Source organism: Petromyzon marinus, unplaced genomic scaffold, assembly GCF_048934315.1.
Source record: "Petromyzon marinus isolate PM22_M1 ecotype Great Lakes invasive population unplaced genomic scaffold, UKy_Petmar_22M1.pri1.0 PM_G_Scaffold_76, whole genome shotgun sequence".
Taxonomy (NCBI): Eukaryota; Metazoa; Chordata; class Hyperoartia; order Petromyzontiformes; family Petromyzontidae; genus Petromyzon; species Petromyzon marinus.
Genome location: NW_027423031.1, coordinates 549,732 through 566,467, shown reverse-complemented (window position 1 = coordinate 566,467; position 16,736 = coordinate 549,732). Strand labels below are relative to the sequence as shown.

The 16,736-nt window shown below is 38.7% G+C and overlaps 1 protein-coding gene across 2 annotated transcripts; it reads right to left on the bottom strand.

The window, feature by feature from the left end:
* Positions 1–1,146: 1,146 nt before the first annotated feature.
* On the bottom strand, positions 1,147–15,485 carry LOC142920777 (dead end protein homolog 1-like). 2 transcript variants are annotated; one of them, XM_076062850.1, is made up of 2 exons: positions 15,237–15,485; positions 1,147–2,766 (listed from the first exon to the last, which is right to left on the bottom strand). In XM_076062850.1, the coding sequence occupies exon 2, from the start codon at positions 2,614–2,616 to the stop codon at positions 1,330–1,332; it is 1,287 nt and encodes a 428-aa protein (XP_075918965.1). In that variant the 5' UTR covers positions 2,617–2,766; positions 15,237–15,485; the 3' UTR covers positions 1,147–1,329. The 2 variants fall into 2 exon arrangements, with proteins under 2 accessions (XP_075918965.1, XP_075918964.1); XM_076062849.1 differs by lacking the exon at positions 15,237–15,485 and adding an exon at positions 14,946–15,206.
* Positions 15,486–16,736: the final 1,251 nt, after the last annotated feature.

The following is a 16,736-nucleotide window of genomic DNA, read 5'->3' as shown; positions in this document are numbered from 1 at the left end:
AACAATATATATTTTTCTCCCCTACATTTTCAAAACGAAATGGCGTTGACATGTCAAACACCTGAATTCGTTTTTTCAAGGATTCTGTTGTCGTAGCTACGTATGCAGTCTGCAAGTTTTTTTATGTGGGCACGTGCAAATATTGTCTGGGTACATGAAAATATTCCTTTGAAAATGTGTCCTAGACTATATATATTTGTAAGTTAATAAAAGTAGAATTGAAACATTAGCACAATGTAGATTTGTATATTGTAGGGTAGAAATATATTTATCATAGCGATGATCTAACATTGGTTTAATACAATTTATATTTTTACTTAGAATACTTTAGCCATGCAATAGACTAAATATAATGCTTGTGTTTTAAAAGAAAAAAATATATTTACTAGGATTAAAGTTGCGCGAAAGATTTTATAAAATCTGAGGCTTGGAGAATTGCATGCTGGGAATTAAATTGAGACAGAAAGGGGTTAATGCATGGCTTGCAGAGCAGTCGCACGTTACAGAGATCATTGACAAAACAGAATGCGATGTGAACAATATATATTTTTCTCTGCTACATTTTCAAAACGAAATGGCGTTGACATGTCAAACACCTGAATGAGTTTTTTATCTTCAAGGATTCTGTTGTCGGTTTTCATTAAAGTGCAATGACAGGGTGACACCTGCTGACATCACAGGGTGACACCTGCTGACTTGACAGGGTGACACCTGCTGACATCACAGGGTAACACCTGCTGACATGACAGGGTGACACCTGCTGACATCACAGGGTGACACCTGCTGACATGACAGGGTGACACCTGCTGACATCACAGGGTGACACCTGCTGACATCATAGGGTGACACCTGCTGACATCACAGGGTAACACCTGCTGACATCACAGGGTGACACCTGCTGACATCACAGGGTGACACCTGCTGACATGACAGGGTGACACCTGCTGACATCACAGGGTGACACCTGCTGACATGACAGGGTGACACCTGCTGACATCACAGGGTGACACCTGCTGACATCACAGGGTGACACCTGCTGACATGACAGGGTGACACCTGCTGACATGACAGGGTGACACCTGCTGACATCACAGGGTGACACCTGCTGACATCACAGGGTGACACCTGCTGACATGACAGGGTGACACCTGCTGACATGACAGGGTGACACCTGCTGGCCTGGCAAGGGCTTCAAAGGTACGGCCACAGAGGTAACAACCAATCAGGGAAGGAGGCGCATCTGGGGCAAAGGCAACAGGTGGGGCTAGCCGAGTTACTCCGGTAACCTGCTCGAAAGGTTCCACGAGAGGGCGTGGCCGGAGGCGGGGCCTAGCCACGCCTCTGGCCACGCCCTCTCGTGTAACCTGCTCCAAGGTTCCACGAGAGGGCGTGGCCGGAGGCGGGGCCTAGCCACGCCTCTGGCCATGCCCTCTCGTGTAACCTGCTCCAAGGTTCCACGAGAGGGCGTGGCCAGAGGCGGGGCCTAGCCACGCCTCTGGCCACGCCCTCTCGTGTAACCTGCTCAAAGGTTCCACGAGAGGGCGTGGCCGGAGGCGGGGGATTCGCATTGCTGAGGATGTTGTAGGCGAGCTGACACGCCACCTCCCGTGCTCCCTCGTCGCTGGAGCTCAGAAATGCGGGGAAGATGCCGGCGCCTTCTCCCTTCCCGAGAATCGACACCTTATAGAGGAGGCCCGCGGGCATCCCGGGCCCCGAGTAAGCGTGCAGCTCGAATATTGGGTAGCTGATGCCGGCGGTCCGGCACAGCATCCGCAGCCGCCCCGCCCACGACAGCACGGCCGCCTCCGGCACCGCCTCGAGAGCCACGGGCATGGGCCGCAGGTGGCGAGGTACCCACCACAGGCACGTGCGTGCCCCCCAGCCCTCAAACAGGCTGTGTGCGGCTTTGCCGGTGCCCGTGCACTCCGGCTGCCGCAGGTCTGGCACCGCCGCCTCCATCTCCTCGTCTTCCGTTGCCGCGGCCGCAGCCACCGTGTCCCACTCCGGGATGGCCCAGCCCACCTTGATGGTCCGGCCCCATGGCCGGAAGTTGATTCGAAGGAGCTTCTTCCTGGCCATGGCGGCCGCGCGATGGCTCCCGTACTCGATGAACGCGTAGCCTCGGTTGAGGGTTTTGTCCCGGCGACAGACGCTCATCTTGACGTCCACCACGCCCTCTGTGGCACCGCTCATCGCCATCATCACCTCCGCTCGCTTCTTGTCCTCTGGCAGCCCCCCAATGAAGAGGCGGCGATTGTCCACGCTGAAGCAGACTCCAATGCGGCGTCCGGGACGGATCTCGAATTTGTCGAGTTTCTTGACGGCATCCGTGGCTTGGGCGAGCGTCACGTAGGTAGCGAACGCATAGCCGCGGGTCTCTCCGCTATGCTCCATCATGAGGCGGAGCTGGTAGAGCTTCCCCACCGTCTCCAGCACGGGCACCAGCTCGTCCTCGTAGAGGTCGCGCGGGATCCTCACCAGAAACACCTCGCAGCCACGGGCGGGAGGGGGCCCCTGCCAGTCGGGCGGCGGTCCGAACTTCCTCTGTCCGTTCTCCTGGACGATGTTGTACCCCGTGCTCAACATGAGGTCCAGCAAGACCTTCATACAGGCCATGCCGAGCACCGGTGGTTTGGCTACTACGGTGGTGCTGGGGCAGCGGCGGAGCCCTTGACACTCCGCGCGGTCGCCTCGTGAAGACAAAGCCACGGGGGGAATCAACTCCTGAAGAGCCAAATCCCCGGCAGGAACTCGCTCGGCCCAAACCTACAGGCCAGCAGTGAAGAGAGAAAGAGAGAGAAAATGGAGACAGATGGAGAAAGAGAGACGCGTTTGTTCGGTCCATGGGCCTAAATGTGACATTAGCGTAGCCTGTGCAGTATGAATACAGCGCTTTTGTCAATCCACTGCTGGATGAAGCCCTCCCCCACATTGCGCAGAGGAAACAAGAAACACAAACTCACACGGTTCCCGGCATGCGTTTGTTTGTCCTCGGAAATGTTCACCGAGCGATGATTTTGTGTTTCGAGCAGCGCTCACGAGGCGGCGTTTGACTTCGCGCGGTGAACTTCGCCCGTGATGACGTCACTGGGTACGACAGGAGAGGTCGGCGCTGACTTTTAGCGCCGTTTTTTTCTCCCCATCCAATAGTCCATGAGACGCTTCAAAATGAGACCGTTTTGCCGGTATCAAAGTATGACAAAATAAGAATAGATTTGATCCTTTTTTGGCAATAAAACGGGTGTTTACATGTTCAAACACCAAACAGAAACCTTTTTCAATGAATCTTAAGATCTGTTTTATTGCCAGAAAGGATACAACCTATTCTTATTTTTTCATAGCCCATGAGATGTCTCCTTTGTCGGTACCACATGAGGTGGCCTAAATTGAGCAGTTTCAATTTCTCTACGTGGCCAGTGATAAACAAATGCAATGAGTGAGACTATCAAGTAATTTACTTTCATTTTCCATCCAAATAAATGGGTACGACTTAAGTTTTGCTACCTTAGGTGGTACCGAGTTCTGCTCTGGACCATGAGTGGGCCGTTTAATCAATGTTGGCCAGTTTTCAACATTGTTAGGTCCCTAATAGCAACAGAGCTGTTGTGCTACAATTGTGTTCATATTGGATCATCTTTACAACAGAACAGACATGCAGACAGAGCTAATGCTTAATGCTTTCAACCCTCATTGTTGAAATGTGAGTTTACTTGCAAATGGATTCACAGTTCTAGATTTAAAGCTTTCGTGACTGCTAGGATCCATAATCTTTGGTTCTATTGGGTAAAGTCACGTAGCTAAAAAAATAAAATAACAAAAATCACGACGTTTCGGCCACAACACAAGCGGCCTTCATCAGGTGAAGGGACGAGACTGTCTGGAGGACAGCGCTGGAGTGAAAAAAGCCACGCTCAGATCACGACCTTTAAGCTGTGTGAGAAGAAACAAAGCGCCTTGACAAAGGAATCTGCATATAATTTAGCATTGAAATGGCTCATTGAAATAGCTAAGTTAAAGTATACACATCCGCTGAGACACCCCTTGACAAAGGAATTAGCATAGAATTTAGCATTGAAATAGATGAGTGATTAGCTTGTAACTGGTCACAGAAATAGCTATGTTAAAGTCAGAGCAAATACATTCACCGAGGCACCTAGTACAAATCAAACAGGAGAATTTAGCGAAACACAACCACGCTCAGACCGCGGGCCTTTAAACTGTGTGCGAGCAAACAAGGTGTCCTGACAAAGAAATTAGCATAAAAAATAGCATTTGATTGGCCGATTTCAGAAAAGAGGTGGTGTACGTGCCGGTGGACTTGCCGTTTGGCGCGGGGGGGGGGGGAGTTTACCTATTGATGGTGTGAAAAGGGAATTTATAAGAGCTGCGAAAGTTTGGGGTACCACTACTTGAAAAATATACTGTACCATTGAAATTAGTTTAATGTTTAGTTCGATTTAGAACATCTTTCCAATGGTTGCTTAATTTGAAACCATCTTCTCGGTTGAAATTGTGTCTGTTTTTGTAGATCTGAATTGCATCGTGAACAAATCTCTGATAAAAACCCATGGGTTTGCAAAGAACCTTGGTATCGGAGAAAATTATATCGTGATCACCCACAGCGTTGTAACAGTGATCAGCCACGGCAGAAGAATTCGTTTTGCCGTATTTCAAATCTGATTTGTGCTCGGGAATTCGGTCAGAAACATGTCGCTTTGTCTCCCCGATATAGCAATCACCGCAGGTACAACTCAATTTGTAAACCCCGGGGTACTGTAAGTCAGGAATGACATCCTTCATTTTGTGTACTGTATTGAACCGGACCTGGATCTTGTGTTTGTTTAGAATTTTGGAAATCTTTTTAGTAACGCCTGCTATATATGGTAGTGTGATGGTTTTGACCAGAGTATCAAGTGGTTGTTTCTGTATGGAGGGAGAAACAGCTTGGCGGATGGTACGGTCAGAGTAACCATTCCTTTTGAGGGCCAGGTGTACATGTTTTAATTCACTGGTCAGGTGGTGTTGGTCCGAAATGCAATGAGGCCTATGGTATAAAGTTTTGATGAGAGAATTATTTTGGGCTGGGTGGTGGTGGGAATCAGGTTTCAAGTAGGAATCTGTGTGGGTGGGTTTCCTGTAGACAGAATGCCCCAATGAGCCATCAGGTCTCCTCTCAAACAGAACATCACTCAGCTATTTCAATGCTAAATTCTATGCTAATTCCTTTGTCAAGGGGTGCCTCTGCAGATGTGTATACTTTAACTTAGCTATTTCAATGAGCCATTTCAATGCTAAATTATATGCTAATTCCTTTATCAAGGCGCGTGGTCTTTTTCTTCTCACACAGCTTAAAGGTCGTGATCTAAGCGTGGCTTCTTCCACTCCAGCGCTGTCCTCCAGACAGTCTCGTCCCTTCACCTGATGAAGGCTGCTTGTGTTGTGGCCGAAACGTCGTGATTTTTTGTTATTTTATTTTCACCTACGTGACTTTACCCAAAAGAACCAAAGAGTATAGATACTGGAGCTATATTCACTTCTTACATCTAGATTGAAAACTTAACTTGGTTATAAGTGCTCTGTGTGTGTGTTAGTTAGTTAGTTGTTATCATCCTTGCCCCAACCCGCACTTCCGGTTAACATGGTTGGCTACGTATTGTGCGAAAGAAGTTCGCCCATACACACAAAACAAATACGACTGCGTTCACAAGTACACAGTGACGGGAAACAATAAAGTAATAAAATATATAATGTTTTATATATTTGTATGATTTTATTGTTTCCCTTTAACGTGACTTTACGGAGAGAGCTAATAATATGAATTACTGCTCACGAAAGCTTTAAATAAAAAAAAAGTACACAGTGCTTCTTCCATTTGCTGGAAGATTAGCAGGACAGGATTTCTGGGCTATTTGACCAATGTTAATATGTAACTCAGTATTGGTAAACAATGTTAATATATAACTCAGTATTGGTAAACAATGTTAATAGATAACTCAGTAGTGGTAAACAATGTTAATATATAACTCAGTATTGGTAAACAATGTTAATATATAACTCAGTATTGGTAAACAATGTTAATATATAACTCAGTATTGGTAAACAATGATAATATATAACTCAGTATTGGTAAACAATGTTAATAAATAACTCAGTATTGGTAAACGATGATAATATATAACTCAGTATTGGTAAACAATGTTAATAGATAACTCAGAATTGGTAAACAATGTTAATATATAACTCAGTATTGGTAAACAATGTTAATATATAACTCAGTATTGGTAAACAATGTTAATATATAACTCAGTATTGGTAAACAATGTTAATATATAACTCAGTATTGGTAAACAATGTTAATATATAACTCAGTATTGGTAAACAATCAATGTTAATAGATAACTCAGTATTGGTAAACAATCTTAATAGATAACTCAGTATTGGTAAACAATGTTAATATATAACTTAGTATTGGTAAACAATGTTAATAGATAACTCAGTATTGGTAAACAATGTTAATATATAACTCAGTATTGGTAAACCATGTTAATAGATAACTCAGTATTGGTAAACAATGTTAATATATAACTCAGTATTGGTAAACAATGTTAATATATATCTCAGTATTGGTAAAAAATGTTAATAGATAACTCAGTATTGGTAAACAATGTTAATAGATAACTCAGTAGTGGTAAACAATGTTAATATATAACTCAGTATTGGTAAACAATGTTAATATATAACTCAGTATTGGTAAACAATGTTAATAGATAACTCAGTATTGGTAAACAATGTTAATAGATAACTCAGTAGTGGTAAACAATGTTAATATATAACTCAGTATTGGTAAACAATGTTAATATATAACTTCGTATTGGTAAACAATGTTAAAAGATAACTCAGTATTGGTAAACAATGTTAATAGATAAATCAGTATTTGTAAACAATGTTATATATAACTCAGTATTGGTAATCAATGTTATACATAACTCAGTATTGGTAAACAATGTTAATAAATAACTCAGTATTGGTAAACGATGTTAATATATAACTCAGTATTGGTAAACAATGTTAATAGATAACTCAGTATTGGTAAACAATGTTAATATATAACTCAGTATTGGTAAACAATGTTAATATATAACTCAGTATTGGTAAACAATGTTAATATATAACTCAGTATTGGTAAACAATGTTAATAGATAACTCAGTATTGGTAAACAATGTTAATAGATAACTCAGTAGTGGTAAACAATGTTAATATATAACTCAGTATTGGTAAACAATGTTAATATATAACTTAGTATTGGTAAACAATGTTAATAGATAACTCAGTATTGGTAAACAATGTTAATAGATAACTCAGTATTGGTAAACAATGTTAATATATAACTCAGCATTGGTAAACAATGTTAATAGATAACTCAGTATTGGTAAACAATGTTAATAGATAACTCAGTATTGGTAAACAATGTTAATAGATAACTCAGTATTGGTAAACAATGTTAATATATAACTCAGTATTGGTAAACAATGTTAATATATAACTCAGAATTGGTAAACAATGTTAATATATAACTCAGCATTGGTAAACAATGTTAATATATAACTCAGTAGTGGTAAACAATGTTAATATATAACTCAGTATTGGTAAACAATGTTAATATATAACTCAGTATTGGTAAACAATGTTAATATATAACTCAGTATTGGTAAACAATGTTAATAGATAACTCAGTATTGGTAAACAATGTTAATAGATAACTCAGTAGTGGTAAACAATGTTAATATATAACTCAGTATTGGTAAACAATGTTAATATATAACTTCGTATTGGTAAACAATGTTAAAAGATAACTCAGTATTGGTAAACAATGTTAATAGATAAATCAGTATTTGTAAACAATGTTATATATAACTCAGTATTGGTAATCAATGTTATACATAACTCAGTATTGGTAAACAATGTTAATAAATAACTCAGTATTGGTAAACAATGTTAATATATAACTCAGCATTGGTAAACAATGTTAATAAATAACTCAGCATTGGTAAAACAATGTTAATAGATAACTCAGTATTGGTAAACAATGTTAATATATAACTCAGTATTGGTAAACAATGTTAATATATAACTCAGTATTGGTAAACCATGTTAATAGATAACTCAGTATTGGTAAACAATGTTAATATATAACTCAGTATTGGTAAACAATGGTAATATATAACTCAGTATTGGTAAAAAATGTTAATAGATAACTCAGTATTGGTAAACAATGTTAATAGATAACTCAGTAGTGGTAAACAATGTTAATAGATAACTCAGTATTGGTAAACAATGTTAATAGATAACTCAGTATTGGTAAACAATGTTAATAGATAACTCAGTAGTGGTAAACAATGTTAATATATAACTCAGTATTGGTAAACAATGTTAATATATAACTTCGTATTGGTAAACAATGTTAAAAGATAACTCAGTATTGGTAAACAATGTTAATAGATAAATCAGATTTTGTAAAGAATGTTATATATAACTCAGTATTGGTAATCAATGTTATACATAACTCAGTATTGGTAAACAATGTTAATATATAACTCAGTATTGGTAAACAATGTTAATATATAACTCAGTATTGGTAAACAATGTTAATAGATAACTCAGTATTGGTAAACAATGTTAATAGATAACTCAGTAGTGGTAAACAATGTTAATATATAACTCAGTATTGGTAAACAATGTTAATATATAACTTCGTATTGGTAAACAATGTTAAAAGATAACTCAGTATTGGTAAACAATGTTAATAGATAAATCAGTATTTGTAAACAATGTTAATAGATAACTCAGTATTGGTAAACAATGTTAATATATAACTCAGTATTGGTAAACAATGTTAATAGATAATTCAGTATTGGTAAACAATGTTAATAGATAACTCAGTATTGGTAAACAATGTTAATAGATAACTCAGTATTGGTAAACAATGTTAATATATAACTCAGTATTGGTAAACAATGTTAATAGATAATTCAGTATTGGTAAACAATGTTAATATATAACTCAGTATTGGTAAACAATGTTAATATATAACTCAGTATTGGTAAACAATGTTAATATATATCTCAGTATTGGTAAAAAATTTTAATAGATAACTCAGTATTGGTAAACAATGTTAATAGATAACTCAGTAGTGGTAAACAATGTTAATATATAACTCAGTATTGGTAAACAATGTTAATATATAACTCAGTATTGGTAAACAATGTTAATATATAACTCAGTATTGGTAAACAATGTTAATAGATAACTCAGTATTGGTAAACAATGTTAATAGATAACTCAGTAGTGGTAAACAATGTTAATATATAACTCAGTATTGGTAAACAATGTTAATATATAACTTCGTATTGGTAAACAATGTTAAAAGATAACTCAGTATTGGTAAACAATGTTAATAGATAACTCAGTATTGGTAAACAATGTTAATAGATAACTCAGTATTGGTAAACAATGTTAATATATAACTCAGCATTGGTAAACAATGTTAATAGATAACTCAGTATTGGTAAACAATGTTAATAGATAACTCAGTATTGGTAAACAATGTTAATAGATAACTCAGTATTGGTAAACAATGTTAATATATAACTCAGTATTGGTAAACAATGTTAATATATAACTCAGCATTGGTAAACAATGTTAATATATAACTCAGCATTGGTAAACAATGTTAATATATAACTCAGTAGTGGTAAACAATGTTAATATATAACTCAGTATTGGTAAACAATGTTAATATATAACTCAGTATTGGTAAACAATGTTAATATATAACTCAGTATTGGTAAACAATGTTAATAGATAACTCAGTATTGGTAAACAATGTTAATAGATAACTCAGTAGTGGTAAACAATGTTATACATAACTCAGTATTGGTAAACAATGTTAATATATAACTTCGTATTGGTAAACAATGTTAAAAGATAACTCAGTATTGGTAAACAATGTTAATAGATAAATCAGTATTTGTAAACAATGTTATATATAACTCAGTATTGGTAATCAATGTTATACATAACTCAGTATTGGTAAACAATGTTAATAAATAACTCAGTATTGGTAAACAATGTTAATATATAACTCAGCATTGGTAAACAATGTTAATATATAACTCAGCATTGGTAAAACAATGTTAATAGATAACTCAGTATTGGTAAACAATGTTAATATATAACTCAGTATTGGTAAACAATGTTAATATATAACTCAGTATTGGTAAACCATGTTAATAGATAACTCAGTATTGGTAAACAATGTTAATATATAACTCAGTATTGGTAAACAATGGTAATATATAACTCAGTATTGGTAAAAAATGTTAATAGATAACTCAGTATTGGTAAACAATGTTAATAGATAACTCAGTAGTGGTAAACAATGTTAATAGATAACTCAGTATTGGTAAACAATGTTAATAGATAACTCAGTATTGGTAAACAATGTTAATAGATAACTCAGTAGTGGTAAACAATGTTAATATATAACTCAGTATTGGTAAACAATGTTAATATATAACTTCGTATTGGTAAACAATGTTAAAAGATAACTCAGTATTGGTAAACAATGTTAATAGATAAATCAGTATTTGTAAACAATGTTATATATAACTCAGTATTGGTAATCAATGTTATACATAACTCAGTATTGGTAAACAATGTTAATAAATAACTCAGTATTGGTAAACGATGTTAATATATAACTTAGTATTGGTAAACAATGTTAATAGATAACTCAGTATTGGTAAACAATGTTAATATATAACTCAGTATTGGTAAACAATGTTAATATATAACTCAGTATTGGTAAACAATGTTAATATATAACTCAGTATTGGTAAACAATGTTAATAGATAACTCAGTATTGGTAAACAATGTTAATAGATAACTCAGTAGTGGTAAACAATGTTAATATATAACTCAGTATTGGTAAACAATGTTAATATATAACTTAGTATTGGTAAACAATGTTAATAGATAACTCAGTATTGGTAAACAATGTTAATAGATAACTCAGTATTGGTAAACAATGTTAATATATAACTCAGCATTGGTAAACAATGTTAATAGATAACTCAGTATTGGTAAACAATGTTAATAGATAACTCAGTATTGGTAAACAATGTTAATAGATAACTCAGTATTGGTAAACAATGTTAATATATAACTCAGTATTGGTAAACAATGTTAATATATAACTCAGCATTGGTAAACAATGTTAATATATAACTCAGCATTGGTAAACAATGTTAATATATAACTAAGCATTGGTAAACAATGTTAATATATAACTCAGTATTGGTAAACAATGTTAATAGATAACTCAGTATTGGTAAACAATGTTAATAGATAACTCAGTATTGGTAAACAATGTTAATATATAACTCAGTATTGGTAAAGAATGTTAATATATAACTCAGCATTGGTAAACAATGTTAATACATAACTCAGCATTGGTAAACAATGTTAATATATAACTCAGTATTGGTAAACAATGTTAATAGATAATTCAGTATTGGTAAACAATGTTAATATATAACTCAGTATTGGTAAACAATGTTAATATATAACTCAGTATTGGTAAACAATGTTAATATATAACTCAGTATTGGTAAACAATGTTAATATATAACTCAGTATTGGTTAATAATGTTAATAGATAACTCAGTATTGGTAAACAATGTTAATAGATAACTCAGTATTGGTAAACAATGTTAATAGATAACTCAGTATTGGTAAACAATGTTAATATATAACTCAGTATTGGTAAAGAATGTTAATATATAACTCAGCATTGGTAAACAATGTTAATACATAACTCAGCATTGGTAAACAATGTTAATATATAACTCAGTATTGGTAAACAATGTTAATAGATAATTCAGTATTGGTAAACAATGTTAATATATAACTCAGTATTGGTAAACAATGTTAATATATAACTCAGTATTGGTAAACAATGTTAATATATAACTCAGTATTGGTAAACAATGTTAATATATAACTCAGTATTGGTAAATAATGTTAATATTTAACTCAGTATTGGTAAACAATGATAATATATAACTCAGTATTGGTAAACAATGTTAATAGATAACTCAGTATTGGTAAACAATGTTAATATATGACTCAGTATTGGTAAACAATGTTAATATATAACTCAGCATTGGTAAACAATGTTAATATATAACTCAGCATTGGTAAACAATGTTAATAGATAACTCAGTATTGGTAAACAATGTTAATAGATAACTCAGTATTGGTAAACAATGTTAATATATAACTCAGTATTGGTAAACAATGTTAATATATACCTCAGTATTGGTAAACAATGATAATATATAACTCAGTATTGGTAAACAATGTTAATATATAACTCAGCATTGGTAAACAATGTTAATATATAACTCAGTATTGGTAAACAAGTAGCCCAGTTCTGTATTATTCTCGTGGCCACAGTATGACATTGAGACGCCTGGTCTACACACACACATATATAATCTGCTATTTTTATTCCCCGTTAACTCCACACGTGAACTATTTCTCCACCTTAATGAATGATTTGCAACTCTGCTGTATAAACGGATCTCCACGTGTTGTAGGTGGAGGAGGGTCAGTGGGCTAGGAGCCAGGATTTTGACTTTGGGGGGGGGGGGGGTTGCTGACTTCAATATTCTGAGACATCTCAGTGTGTTGACGTTTTACAATGGGCCGCCACAAATGTATAAAACTAATTTTAATTGGATTTGAACGCGGAGTTTATTAATAGGTGACAGCACACGAGGTGACAACACACGTGGTGACATCACACGTGGTGGTGACATCACACGTGGTGGTGACAGCACACGTGGTGGTGACACCACACGTGGTGGTGACATCACACGTGGTGGTGACATCACACGTGGTGGTGACATCACACGTGGTGGTGACATCACACGTGGTGGTGACATCACACGAGGTGGTGACAACACACGTGGTGGTGACAACACACGTGGTGGTGACATCACACGTGGTGGTGACAACACACGTGGTGGTGACAACACACGTGGTGGTGACAACACACGTGGTGACATCACACGTGGTGGTGACAACACACGTGGTGGTGACAACACACGTGGTGGTGACAACACACGTGGTGGTGACAACACACGTGGTGACATCACACGTGGTGGTGACAACACACGTGGTGGTGACAACACACGTGGTGGTGACAACACACGTGGTGGTGACATCACACGTGGTGGTGACATCACACGTGGTGGTGACAACACACGTGGTGGTGACATCACACGTGGTGGTGACATCACACGAGGTGGTGACAGCACACGAGATGATGACAACACACGTGGTGGTGACATCACACGAGGTGGTGACAACACACGTGGTGGTGACATCACACGTGGTGGTGACATCACACGAGGTGGTGACAACACACGTGGTGGTGACAACACACGTGGTGGTGACATCACACGTGGTGGTGACATCACACGAGGTGACATCACACGAGGTGGTGACAACACACGTGGTGGTGACAACACACGTGGTGGTGACAACACACGTGGTGGTGACAACACACGTGGTGGTGACATCACACGTGGTGGTGACAACACACGTGGTGGTGACAACACACGTGGTGGTGACATCACACGTGGTGGTGACATCACACGTGGTGGTGACATCACACGTGGTGGTGACATCACACGAGGTGGTGACAACACACGTGGTGGTGACAACACACGTGGTGGTGACATCACACGTGGTGGTGACATCACACGAGGTGGTGACATCACACGAGGTGGTGACATCACACGAGGTGGTGACATCACACGTGGTGGTGACAACACACGTGGTGGTGACAACACACGTGGTGGTGACAACACACGTGGTGGTGACAACACACGTGGTGACATCACACGTGGTGGTGACAACACACGTGGTGGTGACAACACACGTGGTGGTGACAACACACGTGGTGGTGACAACACACGTGGTGGTGACATCACACGTGGTGGTGACATCACACGTGGTGGTGACAACACACGTGGTGGTGACATCACACGTGGTGGTGACATCACACGAGGTGGTGACAGCACACGAGATGATGACAACACACGTGGTGGTGACATCACACGAGGTGGTGACAACACACGTGGTGGTGACATCACACGTGGTGGTGACATCACACGAGGTGGTGACAACACACGTGGTGGTGACAACACACGTGGTGGTGACATCACACGTGGTGGTGACATCACACGAGGTGACAACACACGTGGTGGTGACAACACACGTGGTGGTGACAACACACGTGGTGGTGACAACACACGTGGTGGTGACATCACACGTGGTGGTGACAACACACGTGGTGGTGACAACACACGTGGTGGTGACATCACACGTGGTGGTGACATCACACGTGGTGGTGACATCACACGAGGTGGTGACAACACACGTGGTGGTGACAACACACGTGGTGGTGACATCACACGTGGTGGTGACATCACACGAGGTGGTGACATCACACGAGGTGGTGACATCACACGAGGTGGTGACATCACACGTGGTGACAACACACGTGGTGGTGACAGCCTGCAGGAAGCACACGAGGTCCCCAACTTACGACGATCCCCGACTTACGACGATCCCCGACTTACGCTATTTCGATCTTACGATAAGACAAAATTGTTAAAATCTTTTAAATTTCGCGCGGCAGGCAAACGCAGCGGCGCGCGAGGTACGAATCTTGGCGAGTACAGTACAACATACGATACGTTACGTTCAATGCATGTTTAAAGTTGTTATAGCAATACAGTATTGTAATAAATACATACGGTATATAGTTTATACAGTACTACTGTAAATTATCTGTTTTTGCTAAATAATCACCATTCTGTAAGACTCCCGGCTAGGCTAAGGACGATATTTCCGAGTTCCGGTGTTGGTCGCTGTAACGCAACTCCGTCGTAAGTCGAGGACTACCCTGGAAACGCCTTACACACAATAACAACAACGTTTTATTATTAAACAACGCCTTATTATTTTAAAGTGCGCTAAAAGGTAAAGAAGAAGAAGTCGAGTGGACAACGGGAAGTGATCACAAGCTTTAAACGCGACGTAAACACAGAGAAGTGAAGATTAATAACAATAACAACAATAATTAAATAGTTTATAACTCACCTCCGTGAGAGAAGGACGTGGCGCCTGCTTCCCCGGCGAGGCGATTCCACACTTTAGGGACCGCGGCGTTTCATTGACCTAGCCAAAAAAAACATTAAATTAAATAATCCGTCCATACAAAAAAAATTGTAATTGCTTTAAAAGAGCCGCTTAATTGATTGATTACTTTATAAATTAATCTTCAACGTGCTACTTTTTTGTGTGTGCGTGTGATGCTGTCCGTAACTCGTTAACACGCACACGGAGCAGGCGCGCCTCAGACACGCGGCGCCTGCTCGTCGCGCGAGACGATTCCGCAGTTTAGGGACCGCGGCGTTTTTCCCACCTGCACAACAAAATTTAAGACGCCGTCCATAAATCTTATTTTTAATTGCTGGAAAGGAGGCAATAAATTGATTAATTAATGCCGATTTTAATACAGGATATGCATCGTCACCGCGTGCAACATGTGTGATTGATTGGACGACAGGAAGTAAACTACATTTTCAAGTTCGGTAAAAGCGTTGAAAAATTTAGAGGGGCAGAAATTACTCCATCGAGAACACAACATTTTAATTCAAACCCAGTAAACATGCAACGTCGAGCCAACGTTGGCATTTAGTTAACATAGGTGTACACACACAGTGTGATTAACATGGTGTACACACACACAGTGTGATTAACATAGGTGTACACACACAGTGTGATTAACATGGTGTACACACACAGTGTGATTAACATGGTGTACACACACAGTGTGATTAACATGGTGTACACACACAGTGTGATTAACAGAGGTGTACACACACAGTGTGATTAACATAGGTGTACACACACACAGTGTGATTAACATAGGTGTACACACACAGTGTGATTAACATAGGTGTACACACACAGTGTGATTGACATGGTGTACACACACAGTGTGATTAACATGGTGTACACACACAGTGTGGTTAACATGGTGTACACACACACAGTGTGATTAACATGGTGTACACACACAGTGTCATTAACATAGGTGTACATACACACTGTGTGATTAACATGGTGTACACACACACAGTGTGTGATTAACATGGTGTTCACACACACACAGTGTGATTAACATGGTGTACACACACAGTGTGATTAACATGTACACACAGTGTGATTAACATGGTGTACACACACAGTGTGATTAACATGGTGTACACACACACAGTGTGATTAACATGGTGTACACACACAGTGTGGTTAACATAGGTGTACACACACAGTGTGATTAACATGGTGTACACACACAGTGTGATTAACATGGTGTACACACACACAGTGTGATTAACATAGGTGTACACACACAGTGTGATTAACATGGTGTACACACACACAGTGTAATTAACATAGGTGTACACACACAGTGTGATTAACATGGGGTGTACACACACACAGTGTGATTAACATAGGTGTACACACACACAGTGTGATTAACATGGGGTGTACACACACACAGTGTGATTAACATAGGTGTACACACACACA